The sequence below is a fragment of the Palaemon carinicauda genome, unplaced genomic scaffold (assembly GCF_036898095.1).
Source record: "Palaemon carinicauda isolate YSFRI2023 unplaced genomic scaffold, ASM3689809v2 scaffold108, whole genome shotgun sequence".
Lineage (NCBI taxonomy): Eukaryota > Metazoa > Arthropoda > Malacostraca > Decapoda > Palaemonidae > Palaemon > Palaemon carinicauda.
In genome coordinates, this window is record NW_027168571.1 from 147,892 (window position 1) to 170,719 (window position 22,828).

The 22,828-nt window shown below is 42.8% G+C and overlaps 1 protein-coding gene across 7 annotated transcripts in view; it reads left to right on the forward strand.

The window, feature by feature from the left end:
• Positions 1-22,828, forward strand: part of LOC137635260 (hepatoma-derived growth factor-related protein 2-like) — an 83,372-nt gene that overhangs the window by 7,202 nt on the left and 53,342 nt on the right. For all 7 annotated transcript variants that reach the window (XM_068367715.1, XM_068367718.1, XM_068367716.1 and 4 more), the window contains exons 2-6: positions 15,291-15,367; positions 16,530-16,662; positions 18,926-19,082; positions 20,192-20,298; positions 20,446-20,572. In XM_068367715.1, the coding sequence (XP_068223816.1) occupies positions 15,291-15,367; positions 16,530-16,662; positions 18,926-19,082; positions 20,192-20,298; positions 20,446-20,572 (601 nt within the window). The remainder of the gene's footprint in view (positions 1-15,290; positions 15,368-16,529; positions 16,663-18,925; positions 19,083-20,191; positions 20,299-20,445; positions 20,573-22,828) is intronic.

Below are 22,828 nucleotides of genomic sequence, written 5' to 3' on the forward strand. Positions count from 1 at the left end.
AGTACTTAGTAACCTTTTGGAGAAATTTTGTCCCTCAGCCTTAAATAACGTAGTAACATCTTGGATAAATTCACTGTCCTGCAGCCTTAAATTACGTAGTAAACTTTTAGACATTCTCTGTGTCCCAGAACCTTAAATTACTTTGTAACATTTCAGAGAAATTCTCCGTGTCTCACTGCCGTAAATTACGTAGTAACGTTTTAGAGAAATTCTGTTCTGTAGCCTTAAATTACATAACGTTTAAGAGAAATTCTCCGTGTCCTGCAATCTCAAGTTACGTTGTGAACTTTTAGAGAAATTCTTAGACATTGAAGCATTTCTTGAACAAATGCATCGTGTACAGTTTTTTTAAAGTTGGAAATTACTTGTTGGTCCATGGGTTGGAGGACTGGCGTGGTGTTGGGCGGGAGATAAAGGACCAGGGCCATTGTCGAGGACCAGGAGACATTTCTCGGCCAAATATTTTTTGAGTGCCAGACCAAAGCACAGATTAACCCATTCTGTGAAGAAATGCCGCCTTACCCAAGCCTTAGCATTAGCGCGCCATGTCACTTGCAGTTTTTCTTTCAAGATCCTTTGGCTCTTGAAAGCACGTGGGTTTTCCGAGTGGTACACCAGCAGTGGCTTGACCTTACAGTCACTGTTGGCATTGGCACACAAGGCTAGAGTTAACCGGTCCTTCATGGGTTTATGGCCCAGTAGTCTCTTCTCTGTTGTGATGAATGTCCTCCTGGGCATCTTCTTCCAGAAGAGGCCAGTTCCATCGCAGTTGAACACTTGTTGGGGGATGTATCTTTGTTCTGCAACAACTGAGGCAAAGGTTTTGACGTAGTCCGCCGCGGCTTTCGAGTCAGAACTTACTGCTTCCCCATGCCTCATAGCCGAGTGTATCCCAGTCCGTTTTTTGAAATTATCCAACCAGCCACGACTGGCTTTGAAGATTTCCGCTGGCGTTGAAGTCTCCCTTCTCCCAGCTGCTTGCTTTCCTTCCAAGTCATCGTAGATTCCGCTGGCCTTTTCACAGATGATTGTCTCGGTCACGCTATCTCCCGCCAACTGTTTTTCCTTTATCCATATCAAAAGAAGCCTCTCCATCTTGTCAAGAATATCACTGCGCAGCTTGGAAAGGATGGTTAGTCCTTTAGAAGGCTTGGTGCTCTTTATAGCATCCTTCTGCTTGTGGATGGTACATATTGTTGATGTACTGTACTCCTTTCAAACACCGCTCATGTTTTTCGATTATTTAATACTTTATCTCGATTGTCATCATACGCTTTTTCTTTTCACTACCCTTGTTTGCACTCACTTGCTTTGAATCCATTGCTTATTCACTTAATTCTGTGCTGATTACCGTAAAAAAATGCAAACACTATGCTCGATGCTCGGAGATAACTAGCGACGGAGATCCGACTGGAAAGAGCGAGCGATGCTATCCTTGTGAGCAGCCTCTCGCACACTTGGCTGCATAGGGAACCGTCTCGTATCTCAGGGCAAAAATTTCCTCGAACTTTTCTCGTATCTCAGATTTCTCATATGTTGAGACACTCTTATGTCGAGGTATTCCTGTAAAGGTTCAGATAAATTCTCCGTGTCCCGCACCCTTGAATTATGTAGCAAAGTCTTAGCGAAATTCTGTCTTACAGCCTTAGATTATATAGTTACGTTTTTGAGAAATTCTCCACGGCCTGCAGCCTTGAGTTATGTAGTAAACGTTTAGAGAAATTCTCCACGCCCCACATCTTTAATTTATGTAGGAAAGGTTTGAGAGAAATTTTCTTTGTTCTGCGGCCTTAAATTACGTAATAACGTTTTCGGAAAATTCTCCATGTCCTGGCAGCCTTGAATTATTTAATAACATTTTTGGAAAATTCTCCCTGTCCTTGCAGCCTTAAATTACGTAATAACATTTTCGGAAAATTCTCCATGTCCTGTCAGCCTTAAATTATTTAATAACATTTTTGGAAAATTCTCCCTGTCCTTGCAGCCTTAAATTACGTAATAACATTTTCGGGAAATTCTCCATGTCCGCTTAGCCTTAAATTACGTAACATTTTCGGAAAATTCTCCATGTCTTCGCATCCTTAAATTACGTAACAACGTTTTCGGAAAATTCTCCATGTTCTGGCAGCCTTAAATTATTTAATAACATTTTCGGAAAATTCTCCCTGTCCTTGCAGCCTTAATTTATGTAATAACATTTTCGGAAAATTCTCCATGTCCTGTCAGCCTTAAATTACGTAACATTTTCGGAAAATTCTCCATGTCTTCGCATCCTTTAATTTACGTAACAACGTTTTCGGAAAATTCTCCATGTCCGCGCAGCCTTAAATTATGTAACAACGTTTCGGAAAATTCTCCATGTCCTCGCAGCCTTAAATTACGTAATAACGTTTTCGGAAAATTCTCCTTGTCTGCGCAGCCTTAAATTACGTAACAAAGTTTTCGTAGAATTCTCCACATCCGTGCAGCCTTAAATTACGTAACAACGTTTTCGGAAAATTCTCCCATGTCCTCGCAGCCTTAAATTACGTAACTTTTTCGGGAAATTCTCCATGTCCGCGCAGCCTTAAATTACGTAACAACGTTTTCGGAAAATTCTCCCTGTCCTTGCAGCCTTAAATTACGTAACAACGTTTTCGGAAAATTCTCATGTCCTCGCAGCCTTAAATTACGTAACTTTTTCGGGAAATTCTCCATGTCCGCGCAGCCTTAAATTACGTAACAACGTTTTCGGAAAATTCTCCATGTCCTCGCAGCCTTAAATTACGTAACAACGTTTGCGGAAAATTCTCCATGGCCCCGCAGCCTTAAATTACGTAACAACGTTTTCAGAAAATTCTCCATGTCCGCGCAGCGTTAAATTACGTAACATCGTTTCCGGAAAATTCTCCATGTCCGCGCAGCCTTAAATTACGTAACTACGTTTTCAGTAAGTTCTCCATGTCCCCGCAGCGTTAAATTACGTAACAACATTTTCGGGAAGTTCTCCATGTCCGCGCAGCCTTAAATTATGTAACAACGTTTTCGGAAAATTCTCCCATGTCCTCGCAGCCTTAAATTACTGTAAGTAATAACATTTTCGGAAAATTCTCCATGTCCTCGCAGCCTTAAATTACTGTAAGTAATAACATTTTTGGAAAATTCTCCCTGTCCTTGCAGCCTTAAATTACGTAGTAACATTTTCGGGAAGTTCTCCACGTCCTCGCAGCCTTAAATTATGTAACAACGTTTTTGGAAAATTCTCCCATATCCCTCGCAGCCTTAAATTACTGTACGTAACAACGTTTTTGGAAGATTCTCCCATGTCCTCGCAGCCTTGAATTACGTGATAACGTTTTCGGGAAGTTCTTCACGTCCTCGCAGCCTTAAATTACGTAACAACGTTTTCGGAAGATTCTCCCATGTCCTCGCAGCCTTTAATTACTGTATGTAATAACATTTTTGGAAAATTCTCCATGTCCCCGCAGCCGTAAATTACATAATGACGTTTTCAAAAAATTCTCCATGTCCCCGGGGCCTTAAATTAAGCAACAACGTTTTCAAAAAAATTCTCCATGTCTCCTCGGCCTTAAATTACGTAACAACGTTTTCAAAAAAATTCTCCATGTCCCCTAGGCCTTAAATTACGTAATGATGTTTTAAAAAAATTTTCCGTTCCCAGGACCTTAAATTACTTAATAATGTTTTCAAAAAAGTTCGCCATGTCCCCGCAGCCTTAAATTATGTAAGAACATTTTCAAAAAATTCGCCATGTCCCCGCAGCCATAAATTATATAATAACGTTTTCAAAAAATTCTGTCCCCCCATGGCCTTGAATTATGTAATAACATTTTCAAAAAAATTCGCCATGTCCCCGCAGCTTTTAATTACGTAATAACGTTTCCGAAAAAATTCTCCATATCCCCTCAGCCTTAAATTACGTAATAATGTTTTCAAGAAATTCTCCATGTCTCCGCAGCTTTAGAGAAATTCTCCATGTCCCCGCAGCCTTAAATTACCTAATATTGTTTTTGATAAATTCTCTCTGTACCCATAGCCTTAATGCTGTCGAAAAATTCTCTATGTCTCCTCAGCCTTAAATTACGTTTTTAAACATTTAAACTTACCCGCTGGTTATATACTGTATAATAGCTTTTTTCTTCTGACCGGCAGAAAATTCAAAACTCGTGGCAGTCACATAGATATGCCAGGTATACACTAGCGCCACCACGGAGCTAGGTCGAACTATCCCTCCTAGTATCAGATTTTCTGCTGCCGCCATATTGGCAACAGCTTTGGAAATTCACTTGGCGTTTTTAAGGAATTAAGTGTTCTTGGTGATGTACAGTTGTTTATTGGTTTTGACTCGCAATTATTGTACTCATTAATTGGATTATTTTTTTTACCCTTGCTTGATTTTGATCTCTCTATTTACATTTCAAAATGGCTGACCCCTCCCCCTCATATAGGAAGTGCGTGAAAGGGTGTAAAACTCGGCTTCCAAAAGCCTCTGTTAATCCCCATACGATTTGCATTAAATGTAGGGGTAAAATTTGTAATTTTGAAGATAGATGTCCAGAATGTTCTGAATTATCCGAGAGTCAGTGGTTGGCCTATGAACGCTACTCTCGCAAATTAGAAAGAGATAGAATCAGAAATAGTTCCTCTCGATCAAGGGATTTATCATTTTCGAATGTCATTGAACCTAATTCTTCCCCTGTAGTGGTAGATCCTGAACCTAATCCTGTTCAATCTGAGCCGACAATGAAAGATATGACGACAGTGATTCAGGCTCTTGGTTCAAGGGTGGAATCGATAGCAGCGGACAGAGACCAAATTATGTCCGAAGTTAATCTGCTTAAAAGTGGTAATATTAATAGTGCTTTTGATGTGTTCAGTGATGTGGAGGGTGCGTCTGCGCGTTCTTGTCGTTCACCTAGCCTTAGACCTCTGCAAGCTCCCGAATCCATGGGAGAAGTAAAGTCGATCGGAGAAAGGGAACGAGAGGCGTCATCAATCGCGCAGACGTACTTTCGAGCGTTCCTGTTGTCTTGATGTCACAGATCGCTCACCCTCACCATGGGAAAGGTGAGGTAAAGTTTCTATCCTCATCCTTGGGTGAAGCTATGCATTGCAAAGTCTGGCGTCAAGCTTCCAGACCCCTTAGAAGAAAGGCGGATGAAGGCGCGCAGCGACGCGATGCATCACCGCAAGCGCCTAGCTGTAGCTATTGGGATTCGCCAGAGCGCTTTCAATTGTCTGCTCAATGCTCTCCTAAACGTACAAACAAAATGTCGGAAATTGACAAGTGGATAATTCAGACTGTGTCAGAGATTATTCCTGAGTCTGGTGTTATGGTGCATGCACCACCGCTTCCATCGGACTGGATTTCATCTCCTGATTATGTAGAGCGTTATGCGAGTGACGAAGAGGGCGAATTCGCTATGGAAGTTTCGACTCCTGTTTCGCCTAAAGTTGATCCTAAGTGTTCTATGCTGCTTGACATGAAGCAGCAACTATCAACGTATATGCATTCTTATCAGCCCGCGGTCAGCAAAGCGTTGGTTCGTCATGATTCCGATCGTGACGCGATGTCGCAGAGGCGGCCTACCTTTACACCTGATGTTGATCGGGGTGATGGAACTGCTTCTACTAAGTCTGCTAGTGCTCATAGAGTACCTATTTCTCTTGACAGCAAACGTCCAGGCAGCTGAGCGCGAAGTAACACGCCAGGCACCTGAACGTGACATGGCACGCCTAGCTAAGCGTGACTTGAAACAAAAAGAATGTGACGTCGCATGTCAAGCAGACCATGACGCCAAACATCTGTCGGATTCAGTACAGCATGCGCACGGACGTGACGCCAAGCGCAATATTATTGAGCGCCAAGTAGGCAAACAAACTAAACGACTTGATCGCGCCTGACGCTTGCGCTCGCGAGCGGCGCCTTTCAGAACGAGAAGCGGTTACACTAGCTGCTATTATTTTTGAAGAGGATCAGGATGATCATTCCTCCCTGGATGAGCCATTGGACATTGCCTCAGAGGAGGAAGGAAATAAAACACCACAACATTCTGTTGATCTCAAGAAGATTATGTTGATTTTCTCAGAATTATTTCCTGACAGCTTTACTCCTGTAGCCCCTCGCTCTCCTCCATCGGAGTTTACAGTGGGATTATCATCGAAAATGTCAAGGTTCACTAAGATGGTTCTCACGCTGTTCTAAGAGAGCATTAAAGTTGATGGAGAATTGGATTTAATCTAAGAGAGTTTCAGGAAAGACAAACTTCTCTTTTCCTCCAGCCAAGTTAGCCTCCAAGTCTAGCGTATGGTATGAAACAGGAGGTGTCTTAGGCTTGGGAGTTCCTGCCTCTGCTCAGGGTGACTTCTCAAGTTTGGTAGACTCTTCTCGCCGCTTAGCTATGAGAAGAATGAAGATTTTATGGTCCATATCTGAGTTTGACCATCTTCTCAAGGGCATATATAGAGCTTTTGAAGTTTTTAACTTCCCTGACTGGTCTCTGGGTACCTTGGGAAAGAAAGTCTCTGCTTTAAAGGACCCTGAGACTCCTAATCTTATTCATATAATGTCCTGCATGGACAAAGCTGTAAGAGATGTTTCAAATGAATTGGCAGCCCTATTCACAGCCGGAGTTGTTAAGAAGAGAGAAACTATGTGCTCTTTTCTCTCCATGGGAATCACTCCGTTCCAGAGGTCAGAGTTGCTTTATGCTCCTCTTTCTCCTTCTCTTTTCCCTCAGGAACTAGTAAAGGAGGTGGTTGCTGCCCTTACTCAAAAGGCTACTCACGACCTGGTCTCTAAATCAGCAAGGAAGGTTCTTCCAACGTCTTTCTCCACCCGTGGGTTCAAGGAGGATTCTACCTTCCCTCAAACAACAAAGTTGTTTCGTGGAAGGACAGTCGGTAGAGGCAGCTTCAGATCCGATAGTAGAAGGGCCTGAACAAAGAGAGGTTCTAGGTCAGGCAGAAGCAGAGTTTGACTGCCTGCACCTTCAGACAGCAGTGGGGGCCAGGCTAAGCAATTTTTGGCAGGCCTGGGAGAAATAGGGAGCAGACCCATGGTCCATCCTAGTGTTAAAGAAGGGATACAAAATCCCTTTTATCTCGAAACTCCCCGTTAATTTCAAACCCAGTGGATCTTTCTCCCAAATACAAGGAAGAATCAAAGAGGCAGGCCATGCAGCTGCAAATGTCTCTCTTGCTAGAGAAAAAGGTGATAGAGAGGGTACGGGACTCAAAATCACCAGGCTTCTACAACAGGCTGTCCTGGTTCCCAAGAACTCGGGAGGATGGAGGCCAGTCCTGGACGTAAGTGCCCTCAACAACTACGTCCAGAAGACAAAGTTTACAATGTAATCCCAGAGTTCAGTTTTTGCGGCAGTAAGGAAAGGCGACTTGATAGTCTCATTAGACCTCCAGGATGCTTATTTTCATGTCCCGATTCACCCGAGTTGCAAATGTTACCTAAGTTTTGTGTACAGGAAGGAAATATTCCAGTTTCGGGCCTTATGCTTCGGCCTCACCACCGCCCCTCTAGTCTTCACAAAGATCATAATGAATGTGGCAAGCATGCTCCACTCAAGAAGCATCAGAGCCTCCTTGTACTTGGACGATTGGCTACTAAGAGCCCCCTCACTCAATCGCTGTCTGGAGGATTTGCGTCTGACAATGAGTCTGTCAGAGGAGCTAGGACTTCTGGTGAATGCAGAGAAGTCTCAATTGATCCCTTCCCAGAAGATCCTTTATTTGGGGATGGAGATTCACAGTCTGACTTTTCAGGTTTTTCCATCACCTGCAAGAATACAGCTAGGTCTCCTAAGGCTTTGTTCATTTTTAAAGAAGGAGTTTTGTTCAGTGAGGGAGTGGATGAGTCTCCTGGGAACCCTCTCTTCACTAGAACAATTGGTATGTCTGGGGAAGCTAAATTTACGACCCCTTCAGTTCCATCTCAATTGCCATTGGAGCAGAGAGGACAGCCTCGACAAGGAGAGCATTCCTCTTACGGAACCGATAAAAGAGTGCCTTTGTTGGTGGAACAACATAAACAGGCTCCAGGAAGGTCTCTCTTTGAAACAAAAGAGCCCAGACCTTGTGTTGTGTTCCGACGCCTCGGACTCGGGGTGGGGAGCAACACTAGGAAAGACAGAGATTTCGGGTCTGTGGACAAAACAACAGCTAAGTCTCCACATCAATCAAAAGGAGCTGTTAGCAGTCCTGTTGGCTCTCAAGGGGTTCGGGAACCTAATACTGAACAAAGTTATTCAAATCAATGCGGACAATACCACAGCTTTGGCCTACATAGCGAAACAAGGGGGAACGCATTCCAGGCCTCTTTACGAGTTAGCAAAAACTCTTCTCGTTTGGGCACATCAAAGAGAGATATCCCTATTGACAAGATTCATTCAAGAGGAAAAGAATGTGAGGGCAGACAGCCTCACCAGGAGGAATCAAGCTCTCCCCGCAGAGTGGACACTGCATCTAGATGTATGCAAGAAACTTAGGCAGATTTGGGGTCGCCCCCTTATAGATCTATTCGCAACCTCAAAAACCAAAAGACTAGAGAATTCTTGCTCCCCAGTTCCGGATCTCGAAGAGTCACACATAGACACGTTCCTGATGGACTGGTCACTCCTAGATGTGTACGCTTTTCCTCCATTCAAAGTGCTGCACAAAGTACTACAAAAGTTTGTATCTCACGAGGGAACCAGATTGACCTTAATAGCCCCCTTCTGGACATCAAGAGGTTGGTTCACAGAGGTACTGGAATGGATGGTGAATGTTCCAAGAAGCTTGCCATTGAGAATAGATCTTCTCAGACAACCCCACTTGGCAAGAAACCATCTAAACCTCCCAGCTCAACGTCTGACTGCCTTCAGACTATCGAAAAACTCGCAAGATCTGGAGGATTTTCGAAAGAGGCGGCCAAGGCTATTGCTAGAGCAAGAAGAACTTCCACTATCAGGGTGTACCAATCCAAATAGGAAGTTTTTAGAGCATGGTGTAAAACAAACTTAGTTTCTTCATCCAGTACCTCTATAGCTCAAATTGCCGACTTCTTTTAGAGCCTAGAAGAGGGCACAATTTCTTCTCCTCAACCATTAAAGGGTAGAGGAGTATGTTAGCAGCGGTCTTTAGGCATAGACATTTAGACCTCTTGAATAACAAGGACCTTCAGGATCTCCTTGGATCCTTTGAAACCTCTAAGAAACGTCAACAGGATTCACCAGCCTGGAATTTGGACGTAGTTTTAAAATTTCTTATGAGTGACAGATTCAAACCTTTGAACTCTGCTTCTTTAAAAGATTTGACTTTAAAGACTTTATTTTTAGTAAGCTTAGAGGTAAAAGGGTCAGTGAATTTCATGCTTTTAGCAAAAACATTGGCTTTAGAAATATTGAGTTTCTAGCCAAAAACAAACGTCCTTCTCACCCATGGCCAAAATCTTTCAAAATTGCTAACCTCTCTGATTTGGTGGGTGATGAACTAGAGAAGGTTCTTTGTCCTGTTAGAGCACTAAAGGTTTAAGAGGCAGTTCATAATCTCTTTGGTGTGTCTAAAAATGCCTTATATTTCATAAGACTTTTAATTAAAGAAGCTCACACACTGTGGTGTGGCAGATCTTAAGCTCTTGAAGTTAGAGCTGTGGCAACTTCTGTGGCTTTTAAACAAAATCGTTCTCTGCAAAGCATCATGGACACAACCTTTTGGAGGAGTAAATCTGTGTTCGCCTTGCATTACTTGAAACGTGTCCAGACTCTTTACGAGGACTGCTACACTTTGGGACCATTCGTAGCAGCGAGTGCAGTAGTGGGGGAAGGATCTACCACTACATTTCCCGAATTCTAGTACCCTTTTTCTTTTCTTGGAACTTTTATATATTTTTATGGTTGTTTGTAGAGATTGGTCGACAGTCTTCCGCAATCTTTGATTTAGTCAGGTGGTCATTTTGTTCCTTGAGAGCACCCGGGACAAGGGTATTAGTTGAGGTCCTGTCAGCATAGAGGTTTTTTACCGGTTTGACAGCTACTAGAGGTCTTCAGCCCCTGGGTGGATCGTTGGATCTCATAAGGAAAGCGGACATAATGAGGCAGAGAATCATTGAAGTCAGGTTCCTTATCAGGTACGAACCCTTAAGCTTGTTTTAATTAACTCTTAAGTAATATTCCAACAATGTAGCTGTCTCTAACCCTCCACCAAGGGTGTCAATCAGCTATTTTTATATAACCAGCGGGTAAGTTTAATGTTTAAAAATGATATTTTCTTAATAAAATAAATTTTTGAACATACTTACCCGCTGGTTATATAAACTTTATTCCCACCCTCCTCCCCTCTAGAGATCTATGGGCATGGAAGATCTCGAGAAGTATGGAGTGGTTCTGTGTATCTCGCTTGAGGGCGCTGGAGTACACCTGGCTACTCCATTCGAGATTTCTCCATCGGCCAAGGGTGACTGCTTACCCCTTCCTCTGGGGGCTTACCAGGTCCTTTCCCTCCTCGGTTACAGCCCGAGGTTTGGTTCAAGGAAGCTACAGGAAGATCATGGGTACTTTCCTCCTCTCGAGCTCAGGCACCTTGGCCTTTCGTCGTTAAGTATCTAACTTGCGGACAAGCTCGATGTTGTACCATCTGGACGCGCTGACTGAGGGCTTCCTTCGGGTGTCTCATCTGTGGAGGTCAACGACCTCAGACACCCTTCCATCCTTGAGAAGAGTTTGTTTGTGCCCAAGGACAGAGACTTAGACAGCGGCTGTGCGGAGGAAATCGACTTCCGTTTTCACTCCTCCAAGGCGCTTTCTTCCAGACTGCAGGGCTCCAGCGCCCTTTTCTTTCAACCACGTCGGCCTAAGTTATCGGCTACGACAACTGGGACAAGGTGTCCAATTGCAGTTTCCTCCTGTCAGGAGGGGCATAGTCCTAAAAGGAGCGGCAGAGTTCACGAACTCTAGGATTGCAGGTTTCTCGTTGGGAGGATGCTTAAGGTTACTCATCCGGATGACAGCTTCCCGATGCCCATTCCCGCACAATCTCTGTGATCAGCCAAGGATATCGCGCCTGCCGTCTCTGTTAGCGAATCCAGTGTCTCTGAACCTCTATGCCATAGCGTCGGCAAGAGTTGCCTGGTTGGGCAGAATGATCCATACCTTAGGCGAAGGTCCTTCATAGGAGCATCGACGGCTTCACCCCCAGCCTCTTCAGTCGATCCTTTCTTGTAAGGAAGGATCTGAGAGGGGAGTTCCGTAGTCGACCTCTCAGCCCTGATCAAGTTTTTTGAACAAACTTCGGCCAGCGTAGAACAGCAGAATCGATCAGACTGGTAACGAGGCGACAGGACTTCTTAAACCCTGCATCGGAAGGACGGGTACTTTCAGTTTCCATTCCATCCATCTTCCAGGGAGCTCGTCGAATTCAGCCTAGACTGCAAGTATTCCTGCTTATGATGCAGTGTGGCTATCCCGCCTTGGCATAGCAGGTTTTTTTCCCCAGAGAACTCTCCCTGCTTTCCTCATGGCCGCTCAGGTGCAGGCTTCCGCCTCCTCTGCTTTTTGGAGGGCTGGTCAACTTTGGTAGGCTCGGGTTCGACCTTCTTCAGCGCCAGGACAAGCTTCTGGATGCTTACCATGAGTGTGGGTTCATGGTATTTTGCTTGGAGCCTTCTCTTCTTCTGCCTCAACATCTGGAGTATCTGGCCATGATATTGAGTCAACGGCCTTACCACGTTGGAAACCCCGCTTCTCGTCCGTCCAGCGAGGTTAAGCAACATCGGTTCTGGTCGATACTTGGATGGGTGACCACCTGGGGACGCCAGATTCTGTTGCCACATCCTCCGAGCCTTCCTTTCAGTTGACTGTGGCAAGACTGAGGAGAGTCGTAGTACCTGTTCTCAGTCAAGCTGAGCTTTCAGCCCTACCTTGGAACGTTTCTTAATTCTCCTTTCCTCATTGACCCGTCTATAGTCCGAACGGTCGCCTCAGGATAAGTTCCATGTGGGGCGGTCCAAGTCCCGGTGGTTTCAGGCAACGTTTAACCGGACTTCCTGGCCCTATGGGACCAGCGGAACTATTAGACCTGCAATGGGTGTTGACCTATGGAACCTCTTGATGGTTGTGGATATTCTCGTCCTTTCCCCACATTCGTGATGCTGTTCTCGGACTCGTCAAAGGAAAGGGGGGGGGGGGGGGGCATGTTCCAGTCCAGGCCTATGGTCAAGACCTGAAGGATACCTCTCCATCATTCAGGCAGGCTTAGGGGCCGTAGTCTGGCCCCTCTACAGATCCTACAGTTCCTGCCGAGTCGCCGCGTGCGCGTCGACTTCATGGTTCTGGCGTGTTCTAACCAGCGGGGGACGCATTTTCACACCTTCACATCTTGCAGTAGAGATACCGGGATGATTGAGACTATCTCAATACCACCATCGGCTCTCATTCCAGGCAGAGGAATGTTCTCTCCGACTATCCGAGCAGAGCCTCGTAGAGAGAGTGTACCTGGGGGTCTTTGACCTTGAGTAACCAGCAAGTCCTGGTCTGGGGGACCTGATCGCGACAGCTTGGAACCTCAAGCTTCCGCTGTTCTTCCCCCCAGTCTCAGACCCCGAGACTCTGGCAAGATGCATTCCGGTGATGGTGGGACAACTTCGACGCCTGCGTCTTCCCTCCTTTTTGTCTGTGGACAATGGGTCTCAACAAGACCAGGTTGTCTGTCAACCTTTCAATGGGAGAACTCCACTGGGACTATGCGCAGAACGATTTCTGGACCGTCTGCTTCCCCTGACGGAACTCCCGGGAGAGCTTCTCCCACGGCGCAGACTACTCAAACAACCACACTGCCACATCTCTCCCGAACGGGGGCGTCGCTTCGGCTTCCTGCCTGGAGACACTACGCCTCCTCCTCAAGAAGAGACAACCCGCTACAGTCGCGGTACGGAGGTCGCGTCATCTGCAATAGTCATCCGCAGGGGTCTTCCAGGCAAAGTGAAGAGTCTTCGGTGGTTGGTGCCGTGGGAGATATACCACTTCCCTTGAGGCCTCTTCTCCAGCAATAACGGTCTTATTGCCTTTCGGCGGGAGGAAACTCCTTTCCGCTCTCGGCAACGAAGCCTGTCGCTCAGCCTTTCCCTGACCTTCAAGCTTAAAGGAATAACTTTTTCCTGCCCGCTGGATCTTTCCTCGCTCATGCGAAGCTACGATCGTCCCTGCCCTAGTCGGAGGAAGACCTCCAACTTGGAGCATGGCTCGGACTTTTAGTCCTTTAAGAGATCTTCTCAAGACCCTTTACGACAGGCCTCAGATTGTATTCCGCCTTGGGTCTCCTGCTCACTCTGGCCACGGCCAGTGTGTAAGCAATCTTCTTGGTCTCGTACGACTCCGCCCTTTCTAAGGAAGAGGGGAAGGCAACATTCAGGTTCGCTCCTGAGTTGTTGGCTAGACTCAGAATCTGGGGGTCCCGGCCCTTCGGTCCAATTCCTTCAAGATTTTGAGTCTCCATTCTGTATCTGATGTCCCAAGACCTTCTCTTTCTTGCCAGTAAAGGAATCGAGAGGTTAGCTTTGGGAACAGCTGCAGTTTGTCCTCAGTTGCAGCCGATTTGGGAGCACAAGGAGGACACGGGGGAGAGTCACCAGTATACCTCTTCAGCCCGGACTCAAGGACATTCATCTCGACCTGTCTCCAGACCCTCCCCCGTCACGTCGCCCTACAGCACGATGTTGGATACATCGCAACGTCCCTCGCCTTCGAGTAATACTACTCTGTGACGCAGGTGCTACAAGCTGGAGTCTGGAAGCATCTAATGACCTTCGCAGCCTGCTTCCTGCAGGGCGTGAGCCACAGGAGTCTCGATACGTTTTCTATCGCTCTGTGGTGGCTACACAACAGCTGGTCTAACCTCAGGCTCTTTTTTGGACAAGTAGCAGAAGGTTGAGGGCATTGTTATCAGGTTTTAGTCTGCATGAACGAAAGAAGTATGTCTGGCCCTTATTTCTTTCTTCATCATCCCCTCTACGGGGAAGCAGCATCCTGGTCTCTGCATAGCTGACCTCGAACCTCTGCAGGTAAACCATGCTTCCTTGTGTTCCGAGTATTGGGTCAATACTGTCGCGTCCCCCATACCCTGACGAGGTGGTATTGGGAAAGTCCTAACCCAGAGTTCCTCCTGGAACTCCAGGTCAACTGCCTAGGATGGGTCACACTTCTTCCTTCACACACACAAGCTTATGTAGGCCACACGGTTCCTTGCGGAGCAAGGAACTTGTGAGGTGCAGGGACTCCTTTTCTCGAGTGCGACTCACTCGGATTCTGAGTCCCCGGGTAAAGCCAAAGCCAGTATGGCTGGGGACTTTCCACCCTACCTAATGGGTAAGTCACCCAATGTAAATAGCGTGGTTTGTATTTCGGTTACGGAACAAATGACAAATTCGAAGATAATTTGTATTTTTCCTAACCATACAAACCTTAGCTATTTACACATATTTGCCCGCCAGCCCTGTCCCCAAGACAAGTCCTACCTCTAAGTGAAAGTGAGCATTCATCTGTGTGAGGGGGGGGAGGGGTAGCTAGCTACCACTCTCCCCCCCCCCCCCCCCCGCTAATTAGCGCGGGGGTAATACACCCTCGTTAAATTTTAATGGCTCACCATTTCAGCTGCGCTAAAAGGTAAACCCAATGTAAATAGCTAAGGTTTGTATGGTTAGGAAAAATACAAATTATCTTCGAATTTGTCATTTTACCAAAGTTGGCAACCTTGGAGAATGAAGAAAATTCTCATTGGCTATTGCGGGCCAAATGTAAGGTTCTCACTTTCTTTGCTCACCAGACAGTGTGCATTGCACCAGTTGGTCAAATTTGTCTTGAGAAGTAATGCTTTCTTGCATCACTTGTCTCCATGTGTATGCTTTGAGAATAGATGTGCTCTTCAGAATGAATTGGTGCACACAACTCGACAACAGAAGGAAAACGATAACAGTATTTGCGGAAATCTTCGTCCGCTATTCCATGCCGCGTTGTACTGGCAATTGTTGATAGATTTCATATATTCAATGGGTAATTGAAGCTATCTTGTTTAATAAGCCTTGCCAATTTGTTTTATGCTATTTAAAAGGACTTTTACTCTATATAAAGTGTAATTATTTAGTACATTAATGTATCTATTTTAGTCTAAGACTTAAAATATTTGCAAATTGTTTTCTTTCAGTCAATTTAATCGTCTATGTTTTAAAACAATATTGTTGAAATGTATGTATTGTTGAAATTTACCAAATGTACTGTAGCTAATTAGATTTTTTTTTTACTTTCCAGGTTGAGAAATTTGAGGAAGACCCATCAGGAAAACCACCAAAAAAATATCCAGTCCTTTTTTATGGAACCTATGAAACGTAAGATTCTTTTTTTTCTTTTTTAGTTCATAATTGTTCATTGAATTGGATATTGATACATACACTCGCTCCAAAAACTTTTGTTGCTCATTATGATTTATAATTGAATTGTGGGCCCTGATTTTTCGGGAACGTTTGTAAGTAAAACGTTGATTACAACTTAGAGTAAAGAGACATGATGGAAACGAATTGGTGCATGTATCTTTGAAACGTGGAATGACAGAAATATATTTCTCTGTATAAATGCTGGCATCATAGAGTTATACAACTGCCAATGTGCAGCTGAAACAAATGTTATATCCCAGTATTTATCTTCACTTCATGTAATGTTTAACCGAAAATATACTTCAATAGTTTTTTGAGCAAGTGTACAGTAGCAGGAACTTGTATATCTACCACCAGCACTATTTAACCTTTGCATTCAGATTAACCCTTTTACCCCCAGGCTCTTTGGAAATTTCCAACCCTTAACCCCCAAGGGGTTATTTTTTCCCCCAGCACATTTTGCAGTATATTTTTTTTTTAAATTGCTCTAACAGCCTTAATTTTTGTCATAGAGAGGTCAGGTTGGTCTCATTCTCTTGGAAAATGCCTGAATTTTCTAAAAAAAAAAAAAATTATCAAAAATATGAAAAAAAAAAATTTATAGCATTTTTTTTGCAAGGACGTACCGGTACGTCCATGGGGGTAAAGGGATGGCTTTTGTGAAACGTACCAGTACGTCCTTTTGGGGTAAAAGGGTTAAGATAAAATTAAGGTCAAGAAGCTTACATTACATAGATATTAACCCTTTTACCCCCAAAGGACGTACTGGTACGTTTCACAAAACCCATCCCTTTACCCCCATGGACGTACCGGTACGTCTTTGCAAAAAAATGCTATAAAAATTTTTTTTTTTCATATTTTTGATAATTTTTTGAGAAAATTCAGGCATTTTCCAAGAGAATGAGACCAACCTGACCTCTCTATGACAAAAATTAAGGCTGTTAGAGCAATTTAAAAAAAATATACTGCAAAATGTGCTGGGGGAAAAAATAACCCCTTGGGGGTTAAGGGTTGGAAATTTCCAAAGAGCCTGGCGGTAAAAGGGTTAATGTCACATTTCATATGTAAGTATTGATATATGATGAATTTTATTATTAGAATTTTTATTTTCTTTCAGAGCGCAACTCAAACCTGATGACATATTTCCATATGAAGAAAATTCTGAGAAGCTTGGCAAGCCACAGAAAAGAAAAGGTTTTAATGAAGGCATGTGGCAGATAGTCAACAACCCTAATTTTGACCCTAGTATTGTAAGTATTGCTTTGTAAAGGATTTTGTTCTTGATGCTTTTATAAAAAAAATGTTAGATTAATGTTTGTTCAAGAACGGTAGGTTTGGCGGTGATAGTACGAAGGTCAATTGGGGTAGTTTGTAGCGCTACGACCAAGCGTCCTAATTTGCTTATTATCGTTCCGACTGTTATCTTGTATAGTATAAAAACGTTTGGAAATGGTCTACGGATCTTAAATATGTTGTGTAAGGGGGGGGGTCTGGGGGTAAGGACACAGTTTTTAGCATAGGTTAGGTGGGTTTTTTAAGTTAGCTTCTCCCGCCAAAATCGTTTTTAGAACGACGGCCGCAGTTCAGAATATTCCCGTTTTCTACGGGATCTGGCCGTCACCCTACAAACGCTCCGTCAATTATACATGGAGTATTTTGACATTCAAGTTGTTAGTTTGAATGCCTCGTAAACTCCTCCTAACCATTTTGGATGTAGTGAAGTAAAAGTTACGCACTTGTCTAGATTTTGGCCAAGAAAATCCATCACCTTTTACGATAAAACTCCTGAGAAATATTTCATGGTTCTCTCGGAAACATTGCAAGGCAAAAATAACTATTTATCGCGAGAAAAAAAGAAAAAAATTATTCTTTTCGGCCACATTTACAATGTACTACTACTAATATAAAAATAAAAAAACACTACTGACTACATTTCCTTTGATAACAAGATGGTGGTGTTATTCCGAACTATCCTAACACCAAAGTTTTCCGAGGCACTATATTGATAGGCTTAGGTGATCCTCTAGTATCGTAGAACTGAATAAAGACATTTAGTAATTGATTGATGTGTAGAAATCTGGGGCTGTCTGTTCTTGTAAGGGCATTGTTGGAAGTAAATTTATACTGCTGTATTTAACTTATCAAAATAAAAAAAAATCGCAGAATAGTAAACCAATGGAAACCTTCAGTTTTACTTGTCACGAAATGCTGTCCTGTCTCACTAACTAAATTAAAGCTAATAAAACTGGTTTTGAAGCTTGTAATATGGAAGAATGTAGCCATATTTTTTTCTTGATTTTAGTCGTCTCTGTTTCATTATGGTATCCTTCAGGACATGAGTAGTTATAGTTAGAGGTTTTTTATGTCCATGCAGTGAAAAGTTTGGTTAAGGTTATGCACCAAGTAGCTCTCTTAAGAGTATTGGGAGATCAAGGGGGAGGCAGAGAATTACTTGGTAAGCTAAGGTGAAGAGTGCTATGGAGAGAAGCGGTTTGGTGGAAGAGGATGCTTTTGATAGAAGGTATTGTAGGGGGAACATCCCTTTAATGTAGGGATAAAAGAAGACATTGTAGGGGGCACATCCCTTTAATGTAGGGATAAAAGAAGACATTGTAGGGGGCACATCCCTTCAATGTAGGGATAAAAGAAGACATTGTAGGGGGCACATCCCTTTAATGTAGGGATAAAAGAAGACATTGTAGAGGCCACATCAGGGAACCAACCCTTTAGTGTAGGGATAAAGGGGAGAAATTGTTGACCATACATTACGACTATTCTCAACAGATACTTTTGGTCCTTTATTAGTCTTTAGTTTTGTTTCTAATCTTAATTCCTTGAGCTCTAAAGTAAGTTCTCTTGTTCCAATTAACTGATTGTAAGGTTGTCATTCAATCACTTTTATACAGTTGTTGTTTAGGTTGGTGAAAATTGGGGGTCACCTTGTGAAGCAAATGTCGTTTTCCAAAATTGTGAATAAGTTTTTAATTCCTTCCAACTGTAGCTTTTACTATAGAATTGGGTTTTCTTCCAACCATAGCATACATACATATACCAAGGCACTTCCCCCAATTTTGGGGATTAGCCGACATTAACAAATGAAACAAAACAAAAAGGGGACCCCTGTGGCCGCAGGGGCATAAAAACAATTAGAATAGCGCCAACGTTATCCCTGCCTGTCGTAAAAGGCGACTAAAAGGGACGGGATGAGGGGGCTGGGATCCCCCTCTCCTGTATATAATCCTGTGAGACGTCAACCAACCATAGCGTATATTATAGAATTGGGTTTTTACATTCCTGAAACCCAAGAGTCAAAAGGGGTCACGTTTTGTTTAACTATCCATTTAGCCGAGTGAATCAGGTTTTGAATTGGGAATGCATAATCTGGAATTTGCAAAGACTGCAAATGCATGTTATTATAATGGTTTGGTTTTGTTAAAAAACTTACCTTCTTTAAAACATCGCAGTTACCTCGTGATATTAAATATTTGCGTCTCCTCGTTTATCTTTTAACAGATTACTCCACCAGAAGTTGCCAATTTGGGCTCATCTGCCCCTAACACACCAAAGACCCCACTTCTGAAACCTGGTAAGAAGTCCGCAACTAGCACTCCTGTTTCAGGTTTGAAACCTGCGGACTCGGATGACGATTCCCTCGTTATTGACGAATCAGGTAAGTCGATGTTTTTGTACGTCCAAATTTCACTTGACATATTAACCCTTTTACCCCCACCATAAGGTTAAATTTTGAGCACATTTTGCTATATATATTTTTTTAAATTGCTCTAACAGGCTTGATTTTTGTCCTAGAGAGGTCAAGTTGGTCTCATTCTTTTGGAAAATGCCTGAAGTTTCTCATAAAATTATCAAAAATATGCAAAAAAAAATGTAATTAACAGTGTTTTGCAAGACCGTACCGGTACGTCCTTTTTGGGGGTGAAAGGGTTAAGAGACAAAAAACCTTTTGATTTCATCAAATGTTAATAATGGTAAAGTTGTTATGCAAGCCACAAACTTATATAACTGAATGTCATGACATCCACATTCATAACAGAACTTATGAGGAGTATATTTTGTCATAATCTTCAACTCAACACTTTATCACGATTGCTAAATCTTTTGAGGGTGTAATATATAAAAGGATATTAAATACACTTATCAAGAACAAATATTTTAGGCCAGTTTTATGAGGGACAAGATTGTTAACCCTTTTACCCCCAAAAAGGACGTACTGGTACGTTTCACAAAACTCATTCCTTTACCTCCAGGGACGTAGCGGTACGTCTTAGCAAAAATTTTTGCATATTTTTGATAATTTTTTGAGAAACTTCAGGCATTTTCCCATAGAATGAGACCAACCTGACCTCTATGACGAAAATTAAGGCTGTTAGAGCAATTTGAAAAAAATATACTGCAAAATGTGCTTGAAAAAAAAATAACCCCTGGGGGTTAAGGGTTGGAAAGTTCCAAATAGCCTTGGGGTAAAAGGGTTAACTTATTGCCAGGTTAAACTATTTACTAATGTATTTGATAGTTATAGTTGTAGGGTGATTTAATTCAAGTATATTTTAGAATGCCCTGTTATAATTAAAATGATTGTGACGTAAGAATGTCGACAAACTGGTTATTTATTCAACTTTCAGGAGTATTGCAGTATCATTTGATGTTTTGGATTGGATTAGATTGCTTGTAGATAAAAGAAACCAATCAAACTGCTTACGGTATGCATAAGATTCTTCAGTGTGTATCGCCTTTATTATTGTTGTGTTTGTATTTTTGCAGAAAGAGGTGGGAAGAAAAGAAAACGGTTGGAATCAGACTCGACACCAGACGTCCCAGCCAAAAAAGCAGCATCTGTTAAGGACGTTCCAAAAGAGAATTCAAAACAGGTAGGGTTTTCCATTCGTTAAGATGAATAAGAGAGAAAGATCATCTTTTTTTCTACCACTCATACACTAGAATGAAAAACCACCAATTATGTATAAAATGTCAGTGCCTTCTCTTAAGTATATTTACCTAATTTTTTGCCTTGACAGGTTATAGAAGAACCACAGATTAGTCGCAGTGGGCGATTAATAAAACCCAAAAAGTTCCTAGACGAGGGGGAGGAAGGATCAAGACCACCCTCGGCCAATGCCAGTGCCCCTAATACGCCAATCCCAGGTGAGTTGCTGGATGTTTTCCAAGATAGATTTTCTTAACCCTTTTACCCCCAAAGGACGTACTGGTACGTTTCACAAAAGCCATCCCTTTACCCCCATGGACGTACCGGTACGTCCTTGCAAAAAAATGCTATAAAAATTTATTTTTCATATTTTTTGATAATTTTTTGAGAAAATTCAGGCCTTTTTCAAGAGAATGAGACCAACCTGACCTCTCTATGATAAAAATTAAGGCTGTTAGAGCAATTTAAAAAAAATATACTGCAAAATGTGCTGGGAAAAAAATAACCCCTTGGGGGTTAAGGGTTGGAAATTTCCAAATACCCCGGGGGTAAAAGGGTTAAATAATACACGAGTTAATGCGTCCTTCAAATTAGGAAATCTCTCTAATGGAGCTGGAATAGTCCTAGAAATTAAGAAGGTAGTTAACAACAGGTGCTTAGGACAGGTGAGTAGCCACATCCACTCCTCATATTTTTTAGTTTGAATGGCTTATGTTGGCTTTATGTTAATGACGAAACAAAGCAGGAATTCGTATGCAGATGAAATGGTAGACTTAACATCGGTTTATGGCTAAACCATCGATCGATCTACTCTCTCACTATGTATTTTTAACCCTTTTACCCCCAAAGGACGTACTGGTACGTTTCACAAAACTCATCCCTTCACCCCCATGGACGTACTGGTATGTCCTTCCAAAAAACTGCTATTTACATTTTTTTTTTTTTCATATTTTTGATAACTTTTTGAGAAACTTCAGGCATTTTCCAAAAGAATGAGACCAACCTGACCTCTCTATGACAAAAATTAAGGCTGTTAGAGCAATTTAAAAAATATATATAGCAAAATGTGCTTGGAAAAAAAAAAAAAAAAACCTGGGTGTTAAGGGTTGGAAAGTTCCAAATAGCCTGGGGGTAGAAGGGTTAAGAGTATGATTGTTCCCAGTTATCCTCATGTGCTGAGCATAGATCATGGCCTTCCTTCAAAGGATGGGCATATTCTCTGGCGTTAATATTGACGAAGTCCAAAACAATGCCGAAGAGACTGTATAGCACTTTGCTCTTCTCATCGAGTTTGTCGATTGTTGAAGCTCATGGGTATACTTCCATGTTTTGGTCCTTGGGAGTAAACTTCAGGAACAAGGAGAACGCGGATGTATATCGGGGAGCTTTTTCAAGCTTGTTGTAGTGTATGGTGATTGGCGATCGCCACACTACACCATGTGCGGAAATGCTGTCAACGATGATTTTGTTCTTTTGTTCTTATTTTGTTCTTATTTTGCACCTGAGGTCAGGGAAGGCATTCGCTCCAGTGTCCGAGTCAGTTAGGGGTGCGAAAAAGCGCCGATCCCAGTGAAACCTGTGCCAGTAACACTAGCACCCCTGTCTCTATAGTTATCAGTGATAGTGCTTAGCATTTCCCATGTGACAGTGTCCCTGAGGGTTGTTCCCGTTGGAGCAACCCTTGTGGTTTCTCTCCTTTGGGAACGTTGTTGATCAAGTTATGACTTTTTGTAGGGACTAAGGTGAATAGCCAGACAGAGTGAGAGGAGAGTTTGCTCTTCTGTTCCAGCTCTTCCTCCTGCTTTTCTGATTCTGATTTCTTTCAGGGAGGCCAGTCGTAAGAAGTCCCATAAGACTCGTCAAGACGATTCCTTCAGGGGAGGGGGTCCTCGGACCCAGGTGCCAGGTTGCTGGTCTGATTACTCTGGTAGCGAGGCTGCTTCATGGGTGTCTCGTGTTTTGCCATACAATCTGTCTTCTAGCCAGATGGTCCGGCAGCTGCTTCGACTACCTGGTTAGGCAGGCTGGCCAAATATGTAGGCCCCTGTCCTGGACTATGCAGTCTTTCCGTTGGCTGGCTTAATCCATGGGTTGGATAATTTATTGTAAAGATTGATTGAATAGATTAGTATGTATAAGTATGGGCCTTTTAATGGAGATTCTCCTCACCGCTGAGAATTATAGATACATAATCATCCTATATCAGGGTTATTTACTAACCAGTGGCAAGCCCCTTCTCTCAAACTCACAATCTCACCAACCCTACAAACAATGCCTCCTAGTAAGCGTGATATTGAGGAAAACTTTTATCTTCATTCTTATATCACCCTTTTAGACACGAAGCAGTGCCTCTGTAAACTTATTGTGCTCGAGTGATTTATTCATTTCATAGTAATAAATGGTATATGGTATATGTGGATTTCTCAAGTATGTATAATGTATATATAGTACGAATTGTGCATATATGTATGTGT